The sequence below is a fragment of the Colias philodice genome, chromosome 12, assembly GCF_061535455.1.
Source record: "Colias philodice isolate Cphi_HAF_F1 chromosome 12, ilColPhil1 Martin Lab GWU primary, whole genome shotgun sequence".
Taxonomy (NCBI): domain Eukaryota; kingdom Metazoa; phylum Arthropoda; class Insecta; order Lepidoptera; family Pieridae; genus Colias; species Colias philodice.
Genome location: NC_143097.1, coordinates 7,423,762 through 7,445,274, shown reverse-complemented (window position 1 = coordinate 7,445,274; position 21,513 = coordinate 7,423,762). Strand labels below are relative to the sequence as shown.

The 21,513-nt window shown below is 32.3% G+C and overlaps 1 protein-coding gene across 2 annotated transcripts; it reads left to right on the top strand.

Moving 5' to 3' along the window:
* The first annotated feature begins 517 nt into the window (after window positions 1-517).
* On the top strand, window positions 518-19,936 carry LOC149484158 (arf-GAP with dual PH domain-containing protein 1-like). Of its 2 annotated transcripts, XM_089701697.1 has the most exons (8): window positions 518-711; window positions 11,797-12,022; window positions 12,681-12,854; window positions 14,845-14,937; window positions 15,599-15,775; window positions 16,179-16,414; window positions 16,601-16,795; window positions 17,598-19,936. In XM_089701697.1, the coding sequence occupies exons 1-8, from the start codon at window positions 630-632 to the stop codon at window positions 17,660-17,662; spliced, it is 1,248 nt and encodes a 415-aa protein (XP_089557823.1). In that variant the 5' UTR covers window positions 518-629; the 3' UTR covers window positions 17,663-19,936. The 2 variants fall into 2 exon arrangements, with proteins under 2 accessions (XP_089557823.1, XP_089557824.1); XM_089701698.1 differs by lacking the exon at window positions 14,845-14,937.
* The last annotated feature ends 1,577 nt before the right edge of the window (window positions 19,937-21,513 follow it).

The following is a 21,513-nucleotide window of genomic DNA, read 5'->3' as shown; positions in this document are numbered from 1 at the left end:
ATTAGGTTAGTTTTCGATCTACAAATTATATTGTTATAGATATGGTTATACACTTATAAAAATCAAAGTAACAGTAAGATATTTGTTTTAATTATTATATTAAGTAATCGTCGCTGATGCTAATTGACATATAGTTATTATCTTTTAAATATATTTTGGCTCTATTTTAGTAGTTCTAAATCAGCCTAGCGCCAGACTGAACATATAGATGCTTAGATAGTGTTTAGTATTTACGCGAGACGGCAGCGACGCTTGTATTACGTTGTATCACGTACTACGCCAAACTCACACAAACAAACTTTTACGAGACATCCACTACAACTTCTGCACAAATAGCTACGTTCATATACCTACCCAACTACTCACTGATTTCATTCATATATCGAAACTAGACCTCTGTCTCTATCTCACTCGCACCGACGCATTGTGGGACAGAGTGAATGAAAGGGCGATACTTTCTCTGACGGAATAGCGTTTGTTGAACCAATTCGTCGCGTCGTTCGGTTCGGTCGAAGTCTCGCTCGCTCCCTCGCGCAGTGGCAGTGAACGCGTTCAAAGCGTGCGTTCGACTTTCTGGTGGCGACGTACGCTACTAGCGTGTCTTTAATTATTGATGCAAAAGTTCCACGATGGTTGATCATAACGAGAAAATATTACTGGAATTGCTAAAGAAACCCGGGAATAATGTGTGTGCCGATTGTGGAGCAGAGGGTATGTTACAGTGTTTTATTAGTGATTTACTTTACCTTGTAAAGCGTGGTATTTCCATGGGGTGGTGAATAGGCGGGGGGGCGTAAGTGCGTCCATGCTCTGGAGTTCAGTGACCCCGACGTAAAATGCATTCAATGAAAACAAATCATCGAAATTAAGTGGTACCTATATGAAATAAGTACTGAGTATATGAAGACAATTTGTAAGTAGTTTATGAATACGTATGACATTAAAGTTTTCCGGTTGCAAGTCCATAGAAGGGACACATTAATTGAAATTGATTTTATATAGCCATATTAATCGCAACCCTTAATGTTTACAGTTAGAGCTATACTTACTCATTGAATTTTAAAGACTCTACTTTGAATTTCCCACTCAAATATGATTCATATGAGTCGAAATGTTTACGATTCGTGCCTATTAGGTATTATAGTTAAAAGTTATTGAAAAAAATGATTCGTATAGATTGACTGTTCATCCAACACATTTATCGCAGACCGTTAAGATTTTCGATTGAACGTTTTGTAGAGCGTTTATAAATGAAATGCACGAAAAAATTCGCGAATGTTTTTGCTCGGTGATTGTAAAATTCAAAGAATTAAATTCAAAAGTGAAAGCTGGTATTGAATTCGTGTGAAAACCATTCCTTTTATTGCTCATATTATGTTTCTTCTATTCATTTGACACAAAATATTTGAATTATTTTTTTATTATCTAAGTACCTACATCATTAAGAGAATTCCCAGAATTAATATAATGGTGGTTGACAAATATATACAATTAATAATATATAACATAAAATGTCAAATTATATTATTCTATAATCAGATTTTAATTATTAACGTCTCTACAGTTAAATATGACTCATGTCCAGTCGCTCCTTGAGAATTGAGTCACATGTTATCGGATTCGGATAATTTTGAAGATATATGTACATATTTTGATCTCTACATAATGCATTTATATGCTAGCCCAGCTGGGCGAGATATAGCAACTAAATTAAGTAATAAAATAAGCATATCAGTAATTATTTTGATTCAATATATAGTTTTGTATAGAAGTCTGGGTTTGCGTCTACAGTCGTTATCTAGGTAGGTATATCTTGATCGAGAGTTAGATGGTGGTCGTTTTATTAGGTAACAATAAAATAACTATTTCATTTTATGTGTCTTATTAGGTACTTATATATCGTTTATCACAATTTATTTATTAATACATTTATTAAACAAAGTTCAAGTTTTTAATATTATTGTTTTTTGTTTACAAGAAACAGCCTATAAAAAAATGTATGCGTGTACTAGAGTACACACGTAAGAAGTGAAACTTCTTTATGACAAATGTCACGAGTATGGCGTAACGCAAAAATGTCACGCGTACGGCGTAACGCAAAAAAGTCACGCGTACGGCGTAACGCAAAAATGTTACACTAAATTTTTGTCCAACCCCGATAAAGAAGTTTCACTTCAATTAGTTTTAATTTAAAACATGTAGGTAGATTTATTTACCAACCAAGTGACAAATATCACACAAGAAAAAAATAAAATATATCTTCTAGAATCTAGTTTTATTATTAGGTCTGTAGGTCAGGTACGTCAAGTACCTACGCTCCTACGCTACATTAAATAAGATACCAAAATAATAATATTACACCTACCAAAAAAATTTAATTTCATGGTACATTATATTATTTGAATTACGCTCAAATTAAAAATGAATTTCTTATTAAATTCATTTTGAGGTTGAAAAACTTATTGAAGGCCGGAAAATTTTTAAATAGCGTAGGTAATAAGTTCAGTGGAAAATTAGGTTTGCTTATGCGTGTTAAAATAATAATTGATTTTATCGATAATTAATTAATTCAATTTGATTAATATAATTAATACAAGCATTTTAATTTTCATGTTGTGTTACAATAATGACAATAAATTTTTAATAAGTATACATACATATACCTAATTGAAATTGACCGTTTATTTGTTTTATTTTAATCCTAGGTTAGGTTTATTCTGGTAAGTAACTAGGTATGTTTATTTCAAATACTGTAGTTTAAATTGTATTTATTTTATTTCAATCTATTATAATTTTCATTAGGTGTAGTTATTAGATATATGTACTATAGTAGGTATACATAGGGTACATAAGTAATATTAATTATAATAAATATTGTTAAATATTACTTAAATACTAACGCATACCTACTTGATGAAAATATTGAAGAGTCATTCTTTAAATAACATTACTATTGATTAGTTACTCTAGAAATATAATATAATCTTATTATGATAGATCTGATGCAAATATAAATGTGTAACTGTAAACATGCGTTTTACAGACTATAGGTACAATATAATATATTATATTATCTGTAAAATCTGGCTCTATGTAAATATATAAGAGCACAAAGGTCATGTCTTTTTATCGTATTATCTTTCTATTCAGTGCAAATCCTTTCAATTGAAACTCGTTCAACGGACAAAATGAACAGGTTGGTTATGATAAGAATAAGTATCAGATTTAAGTACAGTGATTTTTATTGTTACCGGTTAAAAGACGTCACTGTATGACGAATTGCATACATTCCACGTACGGCAATCGATAATAATCCGTCATACTTTACGTGTATACGTCATTAACATTTACGACAATGTAGTTACTTATACATTAGGTTTCGTTTAAAAATAACGTAAGATTAAATGTAAATGAAAAAATTGTGAATAGATTTTTCTAAATGTGAATGTCAAGATTTTAACAGACATAACTGGTTATTGGCACAAATCGATCGCAATTTTTTGCTACACATCATTAATTTCTCTTTCTTGGCCTATTAATATTCATAATATTTTTACTGCTAAGGTTTTCTGTATAAAATAAATAAATAATTAATATATATATATATATTATTGTTATATAGTATGAATAAGTATAGTTAATTATTGTGCTTTCTATTCTATTTTTTTTACTAGCTGCGTCTCGCGGTTTTATCCGCATAGCTCTGCTCCTGCCTCCTATTGATCGTAAGGTGATGATATATCGCCTATAAGCCTTCCTTGTTAAATAGACTTTATAACAGTAATTTTTCAAATCGTACACGTGGTTCCTGAGATTAGCGCGTTCAAGCAAACAAACTCTTCAGCTTTATATTATTAGTAGAGTTGGTAGGTATTCCAAGTTAGCGATAACTCTACCAAATTTTAATTGTTCATTGATGAAAATGATTTTAGCAATAACAAAAGATACCTGAGACGTTTCACGTTCGTCATCTGTCACCAAAGTCGTCAATCACAAATTCTCAATTTTAAAAGTGTTTGAAACGAATTTATTTAAAGCAGTGTTCGTACGTACATTTTTTTAGTGTTAGTGACATTCATAATTTTAGCGTTCATCAAGGAAATTTGGGATACAATAAATCTTTTCTACAATCCAACAATCTTCTAAATAACATACATTATATAATATTCATTTCCATTTATTAGCACTTACCATCGTGTACGGTGTATGCCTTGATCATGAACCTGCCACAACGTACATAATCTATACTAATATTATAAAGCTGAAGAGTTTGTTTGTTTGTTTTTTTGAACGCGCTAATCTCAGGAACTACTGGTCCGATTTGAAAAATTCTTTCGGTGTTAGATAGCCCATTTATCGAGGAAGGTTATAGACTATATATCATCATCCTAAGACCAACAGGAGCGGAGCAATGCGGGTGAAACCGCGCGGCTCAGCTAGTCTGAGATAATCATGCTTGTTTTTAATGTACTAGGTATAGCTTCTATCTATTAATATATTGATCTAAGATTATTGATCTTTGATGCTCTGTTTATCTAAACATTTTCAATGTAATAATACCTATTATGGTCTATTTACCTACATCAGTAATATGGCACTGATTGCCATTTGCCATGCAATTAAGCATTATTAGGTAGATACTTACTTAAACATATAATTATAGTTATTTGTATTGATACCTACAGAATAAGGATTATTCCTTGATTCCATTAACAAATTTAAAAATACCGCGTGAAGAATACCACAAAAAGGAGTTTTTACTTATTTCATTAGAAGTAATAAGCAGATATTGAATTCGATTACCTAGACTCTAGAGATTTATTTTTGTGCGATTGTAATGCGTTTATTCCGTCATTTAATAATTAATTACCTGATTTGGTATTTGTTTTAAATACTTTAATTAACTGATTTATGAGTCCCATATTTTAGATTACCTATATCCTTCTTTTCATTTTTTACCCATTTTTAATCACTACATAGCAACACTATACATATGGTAACAGGTACCTTTATTTCATATACAAACCAATAGTTATATAACCGTGGATTGATAAGACTAGCGTTGCTTTTAATTAAAATTTAAAGTTTTATCAATGAATGTATTCGCACACTGCGTTCATTGACACTTCGTTATACCTGTGGCTTTATCCACCGTGAAGATAACATTGCCTTTAATAAAAAAAGACTAAATTAATTTAAATTACTTACCTACTTAGTGAATGAACCAATTTTTTTTCAAAACCCTCAATTTGATAGAAAAAAAACCTCAGTTTAATAGAAATAAATGTTGATTGCATTTTGTTACAAGTAATGTTTCATGTGTTGTATCATGAACTAGCCGGGTTTAACCAGATTTAATGTAAAAAAAACGTATAGTTTAAACTTTAAACCTCAGAATTTCCGTATTTTATCGCTGAAAGAATTTTAATAATCGGTTAAGCACTTTTTGAGAGCAAACAAACAAACATACAAATGCATCGCAGTCTCTTTATAACTTAAAGATAACTTAACAATTATAACAGGAAAATATTCATTGCATAATAGGTAAGGTAATTAAATTTTTATGTTGTTAGTAAACATATCCATTAACGGAACTTCACGAGTTGCTGAGTCAGTATTATTTATACCGTTTATTGCTATTTATAATAAACACTAGCTGTGCTCCGCGGTTTCATCCATGATGTTATACCTATAGTAGTCTTAGATACTATTTAGTATTCTGTGCCTATCATCATCATCATCAGCCCATATATGTTCCCACTGCTGGGACACGGGCCTCCTATGAGGGCACAGGCATAATCCACCACGCTGGCCAAGTGCGGGTTGGCGGATGATACGTCATGTCGTCGAACATTTGATTCTTCGACATGTCGGTTTCCTCACAATGTTTTACTTCACCGTTTTGAGCAGTGATGTTATCAACATTCTCAAATAAATTGAAAAATCAATTTATTTCCTTTGCCTGGTATTGAACCCGCGAATTGTCGATTTGAAGATTGAGGTCCGCACCACTAAGCCACTACTGCTGAAAATGGACTATGCAACACAAATATTTATAGTTTATCCTATCCAGTATTCTGTTTTAAAAAATAATGTAGGTACCCACCTACATTATTGCACGCCTCATAAGCGAAGCGTTGAGGTGGGTACTGGGTACTACTGTCACTTCGCGCAAAACATCTGATTTTTCAAACTTAAAATGTCTTTATGTATCATACATTGCACTTGTAAGATAATACATACACACACATATTAAGAAAAAACACTACTTTTAACGTTCATGATATTTTTGATGTCATTTTTGTTATTTAAACTAGTTAAAAAACAGTTTAAAAAAGTTCTGTCTTGGACGTCCGTGTGTCTGTATGTGCGGATCCTTTTTCTTGTTAACACGATAGCGACCGAAATACTTTACTAATCGATTCTTTTTTTTTCTCTTACGCTTGAGTATGCTCAGGAATAGAACCCTTTCATTTTTCAGGGTCTGATTCGATGTGGTTTAATTGTTATTAAATAAACAAAAATAATAATTAATAAATATTTATTAAAAAAAATTATGAGGCGTGCACTTTTGGATTTTCCAAATTATTTTTAAAAATAGCGCAGCTTTTTAATGCAGTCGTATGATAAAATGTCGTAAGATACTAAATCAATAAGATTTTACATGATATTAAAGGCCTTCTAAGTATATATATAAATACAATTGTGTTTAATGTTATTAATTACAATGACGGCTTGGATATAAATACATAAATGATGTAATTTGTAAATACTTTGTATTGTAACCTTTTGCCCTTTTCATGTAAACTCTCCGATATCTGTTATTTTGTTCTACTTTTGAATAAAATTTAAATTTCAATATTCTTTAATAAAACTACATTATATACCTAATTAATCTTATATATAAAATTCTCGTGTCACAATGTTAGTCCGCATACTCCTCCGAAACGGGTGGACCGATTCTCATGAAATTTTCTGTGCATATCGGGTAAGTCTGAGAATCGGCCAACATCTATTTTTCATATGTACCACGGGCGAAGCCGGGGCGGACCGCTAGTATAATATATAAACAATTGAATATGATGTATAAATAAGTGAAGGTTAAAATCACTAATACCTAAGTGAAAAATAACAATAGCGTAAATTGAAAGCACATAGTACCTAATACAATCCAACAAATTACTTCAAACAGTAATGATGTTAAATCAACAAGTTATATTTGGAACATTTAATTATAAACATTATTTAATATTTCTCTAAAAATAAAGATAAAATGTAATGGAATGTATCAATTAATCCTTATCAATAATAACACTACAGTTGTTGGGGCAACTCATTTTATGCACTACTTGTCTTACGTCATTATTTTAAAAATATATTTGTTTTGATATTATCAAAAGATTCTCAGAATTTAGACAGGTAATCTATCTGATAGATACCACAGTAGGTACTGAGGCAAAAGAGAAAACTGCATTACATATTCCAAATACTAATATTAAACATATTCCATAATTATAATTGTCTGCAGTTGTCACATCTAAAAGAAAAATATAAGGAAAAATAATATTTTAAATTGACTTTTTATAAAAGCAAGTCGAAGCCATTATATTCTCATTATTTTTGGCACTGATCAAATGCTACAAATAAGACCAATTAAGATAAAAAACAAGTTACGTAAACATCCACAGGTATATTTAATATTTAAAACTAAATAACTTTACAAAAACAAAGAGATGCATTACATCTACACTAATATTATAAAGAGGAAAACTTTGTTTGTTTGTTTGTTTGTTTGATTGTAATGAATAGGCTCATAAACTACTGGACTGATTTTAAAAATTCTTTCACCATTCGAAAGCTACATTATCCACGAGTAACATAGGCTAGGTTTTATCCCGGAAATCCCACGGGAACGGGAACTATGCGGGTTTTTCTTTGAAAACGCGGGCGAAGCCGCAGGCGGAAAGCTAGTAATAAATATTTTACTAGCTTCGCCCCTTGTTTTCACCCGCGTGGCTCTACTCCAGTTGGTCTTAGCGAGATGATATATAGTTAATAGTCTTCCTTGATAAATAGGCTATGAAACACCGAAATAATTTTTCAAATCGCACCAGTAGTTCCTGAGATTAGCGCGTTCAAACAAATAAACTTGTCAGCTTTATAATATTAGTATAGATAAAATTTATAAAATATGAATATTTGAAATTACATTATTACTAGGTAATTATACGAAACAATAAATATTACCTTGATACATAATCGAATTATTTTATATCTTAATTATTAAAATGTTATGTTGCTAGGTATTATAGTAACAAAACATACATTTCAAAGACGAAACAATTAGGTAACAGATAAAAACAAAATATAATTAATTATGGGCATATCTTCAATTTACTTTATTAAGTTATTTATATTTAGTGAACTCTACATTTATTATGTTCTAGCTTATCGCCCGCGGCTTCGCCCGCTTTGTCTAAAACATAATAAATTATATACTAAAACCTTCCTCTTGAATCACTCTATCTATTAAAAAAAGGGCATCAAAATCCGTTCCGTAGTTTTAAAGTTTTTAGCATACATAGGGACAGAGAAATCTACTTTGTTTTATACCATGTAGTGATTGATGTATGTGGATTACCATAGAGTTCCATGGTTCCACTTTATTTATACCTGGGTATTGGATGTAGGTTTTTTTAATAATTAAAATATAAAAAAATACAAGTAATTATTATTTGTATAATCCACAATCATAAAAACTAAAAAACTTCTACTGTAAAGATGTCATATAAAATTCATGACGCTCAGATTGATCAGTGTTTTTTGCTTTCAATACATTTCATTTGAGTTTCCGTACATAAATCTATTCCATGAAAATTATGAAAATTAAAACACTTTACCAAGAGAGACCAAGAGCTAAAAACTGTCATATTTTCAACGTCGTAAACAAATTAACATCAAATCAAATGTCAACACAATACGGCAATATATTTTGTACTGTGTCAATTGAAATATTCTCATCAAACCAGTTTTCGAACGGACGAGAAGATCACCCACAGCTGTTATGACCAAAACATAGCTTGTTATTTACGATTACTTGGACTGAGTTACAAATGGGAAGAGGCCACCTGTGTTTGTGTGCGTGTCGCGTGACGTCGTGTCGGTGTGCTCCAATACATACATAATATTATGCTTGTAAACACGGACAGTATTGCAAACGGCTATTTTCTTCACCGCTCAATATTGCAACCTCTAGTTAAGATTTTTCACACGGTACCTATTACTCAGTGAAACTCGGCGGGAGCATCTATTTTCGGTGGAACAAGTCAAAATTCACTTGAGGCGCACAATCGTTTCATCACTTCTATATTGTACAAAGTTAATACGTAAAAGTATTTGGGAAAATCTGTTCAAATAATTTTCTCGTCACACATTGCCATTTACGATCGATATACGTTATTGCGTCATATTTCAAAACTGGGTTTATTCTCTACGTATATATGCGTGTCAAAGGTGGTGATGTAACGAATTTTGAATTCCTGAATTACAAGGATGAGACACACCAATTTGTGAATAGTCACAAATTGGTGTGTCTCATCATTAGATACACTTAGCCAAAATGTTTGTACATGCTACTTTATGAACTACTACGATTGTGGAGCCATGCTTGTTGGTATGAAATCGTCTCGATGACCATCGCTTTCCTTCAAAAGCTTCTGAAATATAATATATTATTACCTGAAAAAATACAGTAAAAAATTGGTTGTCTGTAAAGTCGGTTTACTGAAGATAGTTGAACGTGACAACGGCCGATTGTGCTTCTTTGTCGCTCGTTCCGCGCTCTCGCTTGCACTTCAAGCCTTACGGAACGCCTCAGAGCGCGAGGTAACGCCGCATGAGTCATGTTTTGCATTTTATGCAGCCGGCTATCGAATTATAAGACGTCGTCACGTCAAAAAACGTTTGAATCTATCACCACAGAATGCTCCCAGTATACTTTCAAAAGAAATTACAAACGGATTGATATTTATACACACAATTATCAATATTAAAAACATATAACATTATTTCTTGCCTCAACCTACTTTACGTTGTAAGCTTCAACGAACGGCCTCGATAACTAATGACGTATAAATGTATGCGAAGAATTCCAAGCAATTTGAGGTTAGTTTCTGACGTCGGAACGGATTGCGTTGTGCCGTTCTTATTTCTTATCAATGTGTCCAGCGGAGATAAGGAACGATAAACAAACTAAGTAATAGATCTAGTGATATCGGGTTTCTGCGAGTTAAAACCACTGCAGTTCTGGATTTCGATGCGCTAAAAATGTTATTTAAGCTCGAAAACTCTTTCTTTCCTTTAAATCAGCTGATAAAACTACAATACTAAATGCATATCAAAAATTTAGACGAACATGGAAAATTCTTGAAAATGGGATAGCGTTTTGATAGAGTAAATAATTTGTATGTACTTGTCACGTAAGCTTTTACATATCGGTACCAACTACCAACGTTGATAAAGTTGACATGAAAAAGTCTTATGAAAATTCAATCCTTAGAAAACGTATGAATAATTTTTATCGTTAAACGTGTGAAAAAAACAAAAACAAAAACCTCATAACTGGAACTATCCCTCAATCTTTCGTAAATAATTTATTGATAAATTTCGATAATAGGTACTTCTCAGGTTTGTTTTTACTGAAAAATGTATTGCCTGACGCGCGCAATTTCGCACAATTTATATTTTATGATTATTGATTATGAATCAAAGGATTTATTGAACTAAAAATATAGTATTTATAATAATAGAAGTAGTAGGTAAGTACCGTTTCGTAGATCAGCCAGACCAGACTGACTTGAGAGACAAAAACATTTTAAAATTGATTTTCCGGTATAACAACCATGGGGACATTATAGTTTATAGTATACATTAAGTTTGACTTACACAAAATTCCAGTTAGTGATTGTTTTGTAGTAGATAGGTACATATCATACATGAAGTAGATTCGCATTCTTATACTCGTTTATAAAAACACATTTCAAAAACCCACATTATTTGTCCTGTCACCACAATTTATGGCAAAGCTATATATTATTTTATATCTCTAATGTGTGTAATATATTAGGCTATTAGTAGTAGCAAATAGCAATGTAAAAATGAGATTTTGTTGTTTGTGTTTATTTTTTTGGCTCGTTTAAAGTTTAATTATGGAGCATTTGATTTATCCTTGTTATGATTCACGTTTTGGAAGTTTAAAATAATTGATCAATTCTGATATGCTTTTATATTTTGTTGTTATTCATTCTCGAAATTATTAGACTCAAAAAGTTATGTTATCTCTACTCCTGTTGGAAATACGTAAAAATAGCCTATATTTACTAACTATATTGTATAGATAGTCCACATAGGGATATTTGAAAAATTAAAACTCATTAGGATAATTTCATTCATTCGTATTTGCATTTTATTTAATGATAATTTTTAAAGATACAAAATGTAGAGCAAATGAATAAGGAATATTTTGAGATTGGATAATTAATTCATAAATTGTTTTGATAACTGTATGTATCTACCTGTATCATCAACAAAAGATCATATTTCAGTTAATTTACACACAACCTCAACGAATTATGCCACCATTTAATGAAAGACAATTTAAAAAAAATTCGTAGATATGAATTATGAGCATCCCTTTTTATAACCAGAAAAGGGACTGTTATAACCGCCTTATAACAGAACTCACACATCAAAAAGTACACCACCAAGGAGTTTAATCACCTTTTTCGCATATTCCAGATCCCGACTGGGCATCCTACAACCTCGGCATCTTCATATGCATGCGATGCGCGAGCATACACCGCGGCATGGGTGCACACATCAGCAAAGTGAAACATCTAGAACTCGATAGATGGGAGGATTCGCAAGTACAGAGGATGAAGGAAGTTGGCAATATAGCCGCGAGACACAAGTACGAAGAAAGGGTCCCCCCGTGTTATAGACGACCGACCAAGAATGATCCACAGTGAGTTAATGAATGCAGGCAATACATATACAATAGACGATATAATATATTACTATGTATTAAGTATTTGATAGGCTTTGAAATATGTACGTGTATAAGACTGGATTTATGTTTGCCTTGTAATTTTTTATACTGCATCGAGTTTTATTTACTCTACCTAATAGAAAATGAACTCTACAATAAAAATTGATCCAAATTTTCAACAGTTGATGCTATGGTATGACTAGTCCATATACTGACAGGCTATGCTTTGCACAATTTAAAATTAAATATTTAGTAAGTCCGTAAAAGGTAGGTAGTAGGTACTAGTACTAGATATTAGAATAAATATACAATTAGTAAATTATGAAAATGCTCATATAATTTATGAATATTAGGTATAATTCACAAGTACTATTGTTTAATTGCTTCCTGTAACATTTATCAAATCGAATTAATTATTATTTATTGTAATCTACCTACTTGATGCTATTTCTAATTTAAAATTATATTAAGCCGCAATACGGTTTCGCTCGTGTATTTTTAAGTCTGTATTAATCACGATTAATTTAACTTTTTATTAATAGCCGTTAGTTCATTACCCTTGATTGGAGATTATTATAATTGGTATTGATGATGATATATTATCTTAATTTATCCTCATGTTTATATCTTACAGAGTGCTTATAGAACAATGGATTCGCGCTAAGTACGAACGAGAAGAATTTTCGCACCCAGAGCGACAGAGCTATCTCTCTGGGGTCATGGAAGGGTTCTTAATGAAAAGAGGAAAAGAGGATAGCCGTTATCAACTAAGAAAATTTGTTTTAAATGAAAACGAGGACACCTTGAAGTTAGTAAAGTCACATTCATTACACACGCCATTCTATATTTACAACTGTATGTCGCTAGCTTTTATTTTCTTTTACTGTTTACATCACCTATGCCTCTTATTCATTTAACTTTTACATTTCATCAGCATGATTAGAGCTAATAAAATAACAAGCATGTTTCAATGTCACTTCCATTCGAATTGTGTTACTGTGCTTCTACATTTAGTGTTTCACTCTATCACTAAGTCAATTATAAATATCATTGTGAAATATTAATTCAATTTAGTTTTCCGTTACCTGCACATCAAAGGTCTTATTTACGGTAACTGTGACGTCATCCGTCATGTTTTCTTCGACACAAATCTTCGATAGAGTTATGTTTCATCATTTTATAACGACATAAAATAACAACGAAACAAATACGTACCTATCTACGTGGTTGTTATTTTATCTGTACTCAGTCAAAGTCAACAAACAGTAAACATTGTTTACCGAATTGCCCGAACGATAAGAAAGATTAAGATATTTTATACATTCATTTCATACACGGTAATTATTGCTAAACCTACGCGTCGCTATAAAAACATATCAGATTAAATAGTTGTTTATTTGCAAAGAGGCCCACCGTACACATTTTGCTATGAGCTAGTGACGTGCTGTGTGCAAAACTTCCACACCTCATAAGTACGTTAAAACTACGTTAAATAAAAATGTGCTAATATTGACTCTCTACGTAATACTGAAATCGTCACGATTGTCGCGACTAGCACCTTAATTTTTTTCGCCTCTCATAATTGATTAGGTATGCAAATATACGTTTAACAATAGTTTAGCGAACTTTCGTGGAATTCTCTTCAATCGTTTATTCGACGAGTGCTTGTGTTAGACATACATACAGAAGTACATAGATTCGTCCAGACGCTATTTGTGTTATGTAACTAGGAAGAGACTTCAGAGTAAAGATCTTTGGAGACCATTGGGCATTTGTTATAATTGAGAAAATAAATAGCACGTATGACGTAAGCAATGGAACGGACCATAGATAGTACAATGAATTAGTATAATTATATGGACGCGGTTTCCGAGCCACGAAGTAATACGTCACTGATTTGGGACATAAATTACGATGACGCGTTCCGTGTCGTAATTCTATCTTTACGATCATAGGAATAGTTTGCTTTTCTCAGATGACGGCATTTCTTGTAAGAAAAAATCTATTCACGTCACAATACGTGTACACAGTATAAACTAAATCCTACGCTTTATATTATGATGTATCGAATAGAAAAAAGTCGAACCATTAAATTTATTTTAAGAAAAAGCCAATAATAATTTATTAAGAAAATACCTAACTTCAATTTCGAATGGAATATTTTATAAAACTAACATTTTATTTGCATATTATACCGATTAATTATGTAAACGCAGGTTTACGACCTATTCCAAGAATAACGAATTTTGTTACAATAATCTCATTTCTTTAATTATAGTTATTTTATAAATAATTTCGCCCAATTCGGTCAAATTGTAACTATTGTTAAGGAAATAAGTTAATAACCAAAACTATATTTTAAACTTTTAAAGTGAACTGTCACAATATTGAGTGAATAAAACGTTCGTCTAGTCTATAAAATAAGAAGGATAACTTTTCAATTTTATCACCAACTAAGTTATAATTATTATATTGTCAAGTAAATGAATTATATCTTGCTCTATTGCCAAAAAGTTATCATATTTTCCAATTTTATTATATTCGGTTAAGAAAACAGTTTTCAAATAAACAACTTTATGACGTTAGTGAGTAGGGGATTCTTAAAAAAGTACCGGTGACGATAATTATTTATAGCACACGATATAAATTATCTTGACTAAATTGACGTCCGTTAGATTTTTTGTTCTGATAAACTCGAAATTTTCCCGAGTTCCCGGAGTTTGCTACTAAGTCGCATGGTGTTGAACGTTACCAAAATGAATATATTTCTCTCAAACATAATTCGGAATGGTCCTTAGGTACCAGCACCCTTCGGACGGTTGTAGCGGTCCTACGGGTTGTCTCGGTCGTATATTCGATCGGCTTCGACTCAAAAACTTTGGTCGTTTGAGGTAAGAAGAGCACTGACGATTCCAAATTCACTTTTACAACTGCAACATATAGATTACGGTAATGATGAGAATCGGTTACTATTGGACTTTCAATCTTATGTGACGGGATAAGGGTTGATTTTAAGGTATCAGTCATTGCATGTTGTGGCAAATGAACGTCAGATCATCAAGACATTTAATACCAATTAATAATAACTCGCCATGGATCTTGTAAAACATCGAATGCAAATATCATCCCCGATATACATGTTGTATGCTTATGTTTTCTTTTAGGGTCTGGTAAGGTGAGGATTTTAGGCGATAGCTTATTAATGTTTGTTTTTATAGAAAATATATCTAAGTATAGAATTCATCTATTGTTACAATGTATGTAATCTTTTATACTTATTATTATTTATATATAAGTTTAAACAATAGCTTTTTAGTTCTTCCTCCTTATAATTTACAAGGTATTTTAATTTATATAATGTAATTTAAAATAAAAAATTATTACTAGCATCATTAAAAAAAAACAACCAATACAACCCAATATTCCTACTACATCCAATATACCTTAACCTATACCAAATACAAAACGAATACAAAACCAGATATTTTAAAAGGTCTATGTAATAACACAAGGAAAAGAATAATAACTAAATGTCTATTTTAATTATTTCAGGTATCACGTGAAAGAAAATAAAGAGCCAAAAGGGATCCTTAAATTGTCAGAATTAAATGTTTCTTTTGCTCCCGCCAAAATTGGTCACATGAATTCCATGCAGCTCACATTCATGAAAGATGGATCTACACGCCATATCTACGTGTACCATGAAGACCCTGAAGTTATTAATTGCTGGTAAATGTTTGTATACATAATTAGTTACAAATTTCATAGAGCCAAAATTGGCGTTATAATTTACGATTAGTGATATAACTTTTTGTAGACAATAAATTGAGATCTTGCTCTACAACGTTCAAATGATGAGGTTTTCTTTCCCCTACTGTTGAATGTATTCCCGAATTGATATTTCTATAGTAGCCTTAAATGCTATGATAATGCCCATACTTCACTTGCTTCGCTTTAGTGTTTTCTAGTGTTTGCTTCGATTTTCTTTAGTACATATAAGTATTTAACGTTTGATAACATGAATTACATGATCTCAATAGTAAATCTGCCACTGTTAAATATAACAGTTTCACTTATGTACAAAAGACTTTACGAAACATGACATCACAATTAAAAAAAAAATATCTTTCAGGTACACCGCAATACGATGTGCCAAGCTCCACCTTCTCCAAGTGGCGTTCCCCTCCACTCCCCAATCAGACTTACTCCTCCGTCTCCCAAAGGACTTCGCACGAGAGGGCTGGTTGTGGAAGACTGGTCCCAGGTCCTCAGACGTGCATAGACGACGATGGTTCACGTTGGACAATCGGAAACTTATGTACCATGATGAGCCACTCGATGCGTACCCGAAAGGAGAGATTTTTATTGGTGAGTCTTAATAAAGAAACAAGGGGTGAAATCATAGTTTAGAGACAAAAAAAATTGTAAAAAAAAAATTGACATTATTTTTTTTGTATTTTTTACGTAATCAGTGAATACAAAACGAATAGTCCCTTTGATCTTAGTATACCGACGGTGGGACGCTCTGTATAATTATATATCTATTACTTACAGGTCACGAATCAACGGGCTACCACATCAAAGTGACGAACACGGGCAACGGGTGCAAAGAGGCGCGCTTCCCCTTCCACCTGGTGACGCCGGAGCGCACGTTCTGCCTCGCCGCCACCACGCACGAGGACCGCGCGGGCTGGCTCGCCGTCATACAGCACACGCTCAAGCGCCCGCTCACCCCGCAGGACTCCACCAGTGAGTATACGTAACATTCCCAACGGGTGCAAAGGGCAAGCTTCCCCTTCCACCTGGTGACGCCGGAGCGCACGTTCTGCCTCCTCTGAATCGCGCAAGCGAAATTTTTTCCCTACAGAGCGTATATACAACTTTTCGACATCATTAATCGGGATAGCCCGTCCGACTAGGGCCCTTCCAGCCTCCTCCACTCAAGCGACATCCCAAGCCGAGGTTCGAGATCCCCGTGGCGGGGGGACGCCCTTGCGCATGTCGCTACCAGGGTGAACCTTCAGTTCACCCCCGCGTCCGCTTTAAAATGTAGAAGCCCTTCTGGCATTGAGAAACACCACACAAAAAAAAAACATTAATCGGGGGCCTGGGCCTTTCCGGCTAGCCAGTCTAGTATACTGGTTGACCTGCCTTTGGTGATGGAAAAAGTCCACCTTCTTTCCTCCACACAATTATACAACACATTGACAACAAGAGCTCAATAGACAGCTAAACTGATAATCACGCTCAAAATTGTCCGAAACAAAACTCTGCTTTGTATATGGAGCGATACAATAGACTGAACAATACTGTCACGAAATAAGGTGCTAAATTGGATGATACACATTTTTTTATTAGAACATAGAGAAGCGCTCTACCAAAATTGTATAATTTCGCTGTTTACGTTGCGTTACGTTACGTACGCCGACTTTAATTTTCTCAGTTTTCTTGCACGTTTCAAGTCCTGTTAATTCTGAGTTATATCAATTTATTACTTAAATTTCCCTGTCGTATACAAAAATAAAACTATAATAAAATTTTTCTTTTACAGTTGAAGCCACCCTCGTCCGCAAGCGAACAACATCAAACTCTATAAGTATATTTTCTGGCAGGTAGTTTAGTTTGTTTAGGCGTCGATTTAAGATTAAATAAGTTAGCAATTATTCGTTGCTTTAAAAGTTCAATTTAGAAGCTAGAATAACTTTTTTATTCGCTAATTATAAATAGTAATCAAATTTAAAATTTTCTATGTAATCTCGTCGAACATAATATTTATACTGAGATTTTTGAAACCAAAAAATCGATGTACGAAGAATCAGAATGTAGGTTATTTGGTCGATACGATCGAAAATCGAAATCTTTTAGTTCATTTTGTAAATAATTTTTATAATCACAGTATCATTGATTTAAAATTTTAGTTACTTTATGTATTCAAATCATGTTGTAAATAGTTTTATTTTTAGGCAAAAATAATTTTACTAACACAAAAGCGAAGGACTGAATCTATATTTATATTAACAATTTATTGTGTATTTTTTATTGTGAACTGTATAATGGTTTTATTTTTTATAAAATACAGATTATACGCACAAAAAGTAATTGCAATAATAATGTAGAGTTATGAAGTAAATGATGTTTAAGTTTGAAACAAGCAATAATATATCTACCTACAAAGAGTGAAATAGGAATTTCATTTTATAGTGGTAAATATTTCCAAGGAATACAAAATACATTATATACTGTTATGAATGAAAAATAATGTTAAATTTGTGTTAGAAATTCAATACAACTGCTCTCTTTCTAAAAAGACATTTTACAGGGAATTCATGAAGTAATATCATTATGAAATCAGTGTTTACAAAATCCATGCACCGTTTTTCATACCTGTTATAATACTTTGATTTTTTATCCTTTTGAACAATATAGCTTTTTTAAACTTCAATTTTCGTATCAACATTAAGGGCCAGTTTCGCGGCTTATGATGAAATCCTGATGGACAGCCTACATTTTAAGTTATGACGTTTATTTTTATACGTTATTCCTAGATATTATATAGAACATAATATCGAGAAATTAAAATTGGAAACCGTTCATTAATCTCCACTTTTTAATAATTTCAATTACATATTATAAACAGTGTATGGAATTTGTAACGCATTAGTGTTTTAAGCAATAATATTTAAGGCGACTTAGAATACTAAGGTAATGTAAATAATACTAGCGAATTGTATTCCCTGTCACAATTATGTAATATTTATTTATTGTGTGCGTTATTTTGCGTGTTTGAAGTGATATGGGAGAAATGACACAAACTTTGATTTAAAACAACACGATAAACCTTTCTTGTTTTATTACTTTTGAGAATTCTGAAAAATCAATTTTGTTGAAAACGTGTGGCGTTTTTATTGTACATAAAATATACCTACTAGCTTAAAGCGTGTGTATCATTAATGATATTGGGATGAATAGTATAATCATCATTAAGGTATAATTAAGAGTATGATAAAAGCTAGGAGACTGCCAAAAACGTGGTAGGAATAATATTTTACTAATTTATGTGAGTATACTATCGGATTTGATGATACAGGATATTAGTGTTTGGGAACTTAGAATACTTACATAAACTGACGTAGAAGCGGTCTATGCGAACAATTATTATAGTCCGGGATCCATCGCCCATTTTTGCAAGTGATTACTATCAAGCTAATTTTTCGTGAGTAGCTTTATTAATAATTTCATGTACGAAACTCTCGATTGTGGTAGCTACCAGAGGAAACAAGGATAAAATATTTTGATTTGATGGTAAATGGAAATATTTTGATTTCACTCACGAAAAATTAGCTTGATAGTAATCACTTGCAAAAATGGGCGATGGATCCCGGACTATTTTTAACAGTTATAGCCGTTCCGCCTTCCGCGTTATCTATATAAACATTCTACACACACACAAACATAGTCACGTACACATTCACGTACTCCGTAGACAAAGATAGAATATACATGTAAACCATTAGCCGAAAAGAGTTAGCAACATCCGACTAAACGCAACCCGGCTAATTAGCTAACTACAGACGGAATGTGTTTTTACGCGTATGCCGCTTCTACCTCGGTTTATATGAGTATTCTAAGTTTGGGCTAGACTGAATGAAATTCGTCTACCCTTGTGTGCTTGGATGGAAGCAGTAAAACTTAGTGAAATTAGTAGTTTTGCAAACTGACATAAACTTTTTGCAGGTTTTATAAAAATTCAATTTAATTGGTGAAAAATTATCTGACATTGATAATGAATTTTTTTTAAACTTAACCAAGTTTACAACTAAAATTTAATCAAGATAAAAATTCGTCTAAACTTGATGTAAAGTCGAAGTAATATTTGACTTAACAAATTGAAAATCAAACGAACTTACCAAGTGAAGTTCGATGACAATTATGTGAGCAGCTTCATTCGAAGCGATTTATATTGACATGGTGTAGTAGCGTTCCTAGCCTGAGCCTTGCACGGGTTTTTTAAAGTTATAGTATTAATTTAAATTTATATTTTTATAATTTTTAAATTATACTTTTTTTTTTTTTGTGGCAACACTTTTTACCCCTACCATTTACCCCCATCATTTCTCAAACGGTTCGTTACGATGTGTAGGTCATTTGTTGAGAGATATTTCACATTTTGTTTTTATATAGGGCAGGGAATATATTAAAATGTTATGTAATACGTTTGTTGTCGAATTAACTGTAATCTTAGGGTGGGTATCTATAAATCGCTTCGAATGAAGCTGCTCACATAATTGTCATCGAACTTCACTTGGTAAGTTCGTTTGATTTTCAATTATGTTTCGCAGCTTCATTCTTTGCGATTTATATTGACATGGTGTAGATGTTTAGAGTAAATAAAATGTGAAATGGTGATAAAAATTGAAAAACTTTCGGTAAGTTTCATATTTTTATTTGCAATAATCAATATAAATATTATTAATCACACATTATTTTCATAATTTAACCATTAATTATTTTTCTTGCAGGTTACAATCAATATTAGATAACAATGTTTTAGCAAAGCTGGTAGGATCAGTAATTACATGTCTATTGTAAAACTTAGCAAATACTACAGAAGAATCGAATAGACATTTGGCTGGACAGATTTCCGAGCGACTATTGAAGTAAGGAATACTTAAAAGAGGCTGTAACGAGTACGGCTTAGAAGTTTTAATTAAATCTGAAATCATTATTATTATTTCACTTGTGCCTCTTATATCAAGGTCCTTTAATTTAATAAGAGCAAGTGTTTGTACTCGATGCGCTGTTACCAAAGCCAATAGAGTTGCAGTCTTTTTGGAAAGAGTTTCCAAACTGAGTTCATTATTTGGCCACTGTTGGGCTAAATATTCGAGAAGTATGCTCGGATCCCAGGTTATATGATATTTAGGATTTGTTTTACTCTATCATCTTCTAAATTAGATAAAATTAATGATAAGGCAGACTTATAGGAGTTAATGGTACCGTATTTAGCACCTTTATTAAATAAATCGGTAAGAAAATGTAAAACTAGAGGGACAGATGCCGAGATGTATCTATAGTTGTGAGTACTGAAGTAGTTTATCCATGTCTTTATGCAGCCATCGTATTGTTTGTAGGTAGAATCAGATAACGATGATAACATTATTTGTACCGTACTTGGTGATAAGCCTTTCCTTAGTAAAGCTTGCCTGAAAGCTTCGCGGCAACCAACTTCAGAGTTCTGTGTAGGTTGTGGTTGATCCTATATCTATATTACGGATCCACCAAAACATATCCGATTTTAAATTATCTGGAATTTTAATTATCTGTTCGAAGTGTTTTGCACGCCTGTGAGACGTATGTTTAGGCTTTGTGTAACTTTTAACTAAGATTAAGTGATTTTACTTTTGATTGTTATTCGTGTATTTTATATCTTTTTTAGGAATTGTTTCAGGTATAAATATGTCACGGTC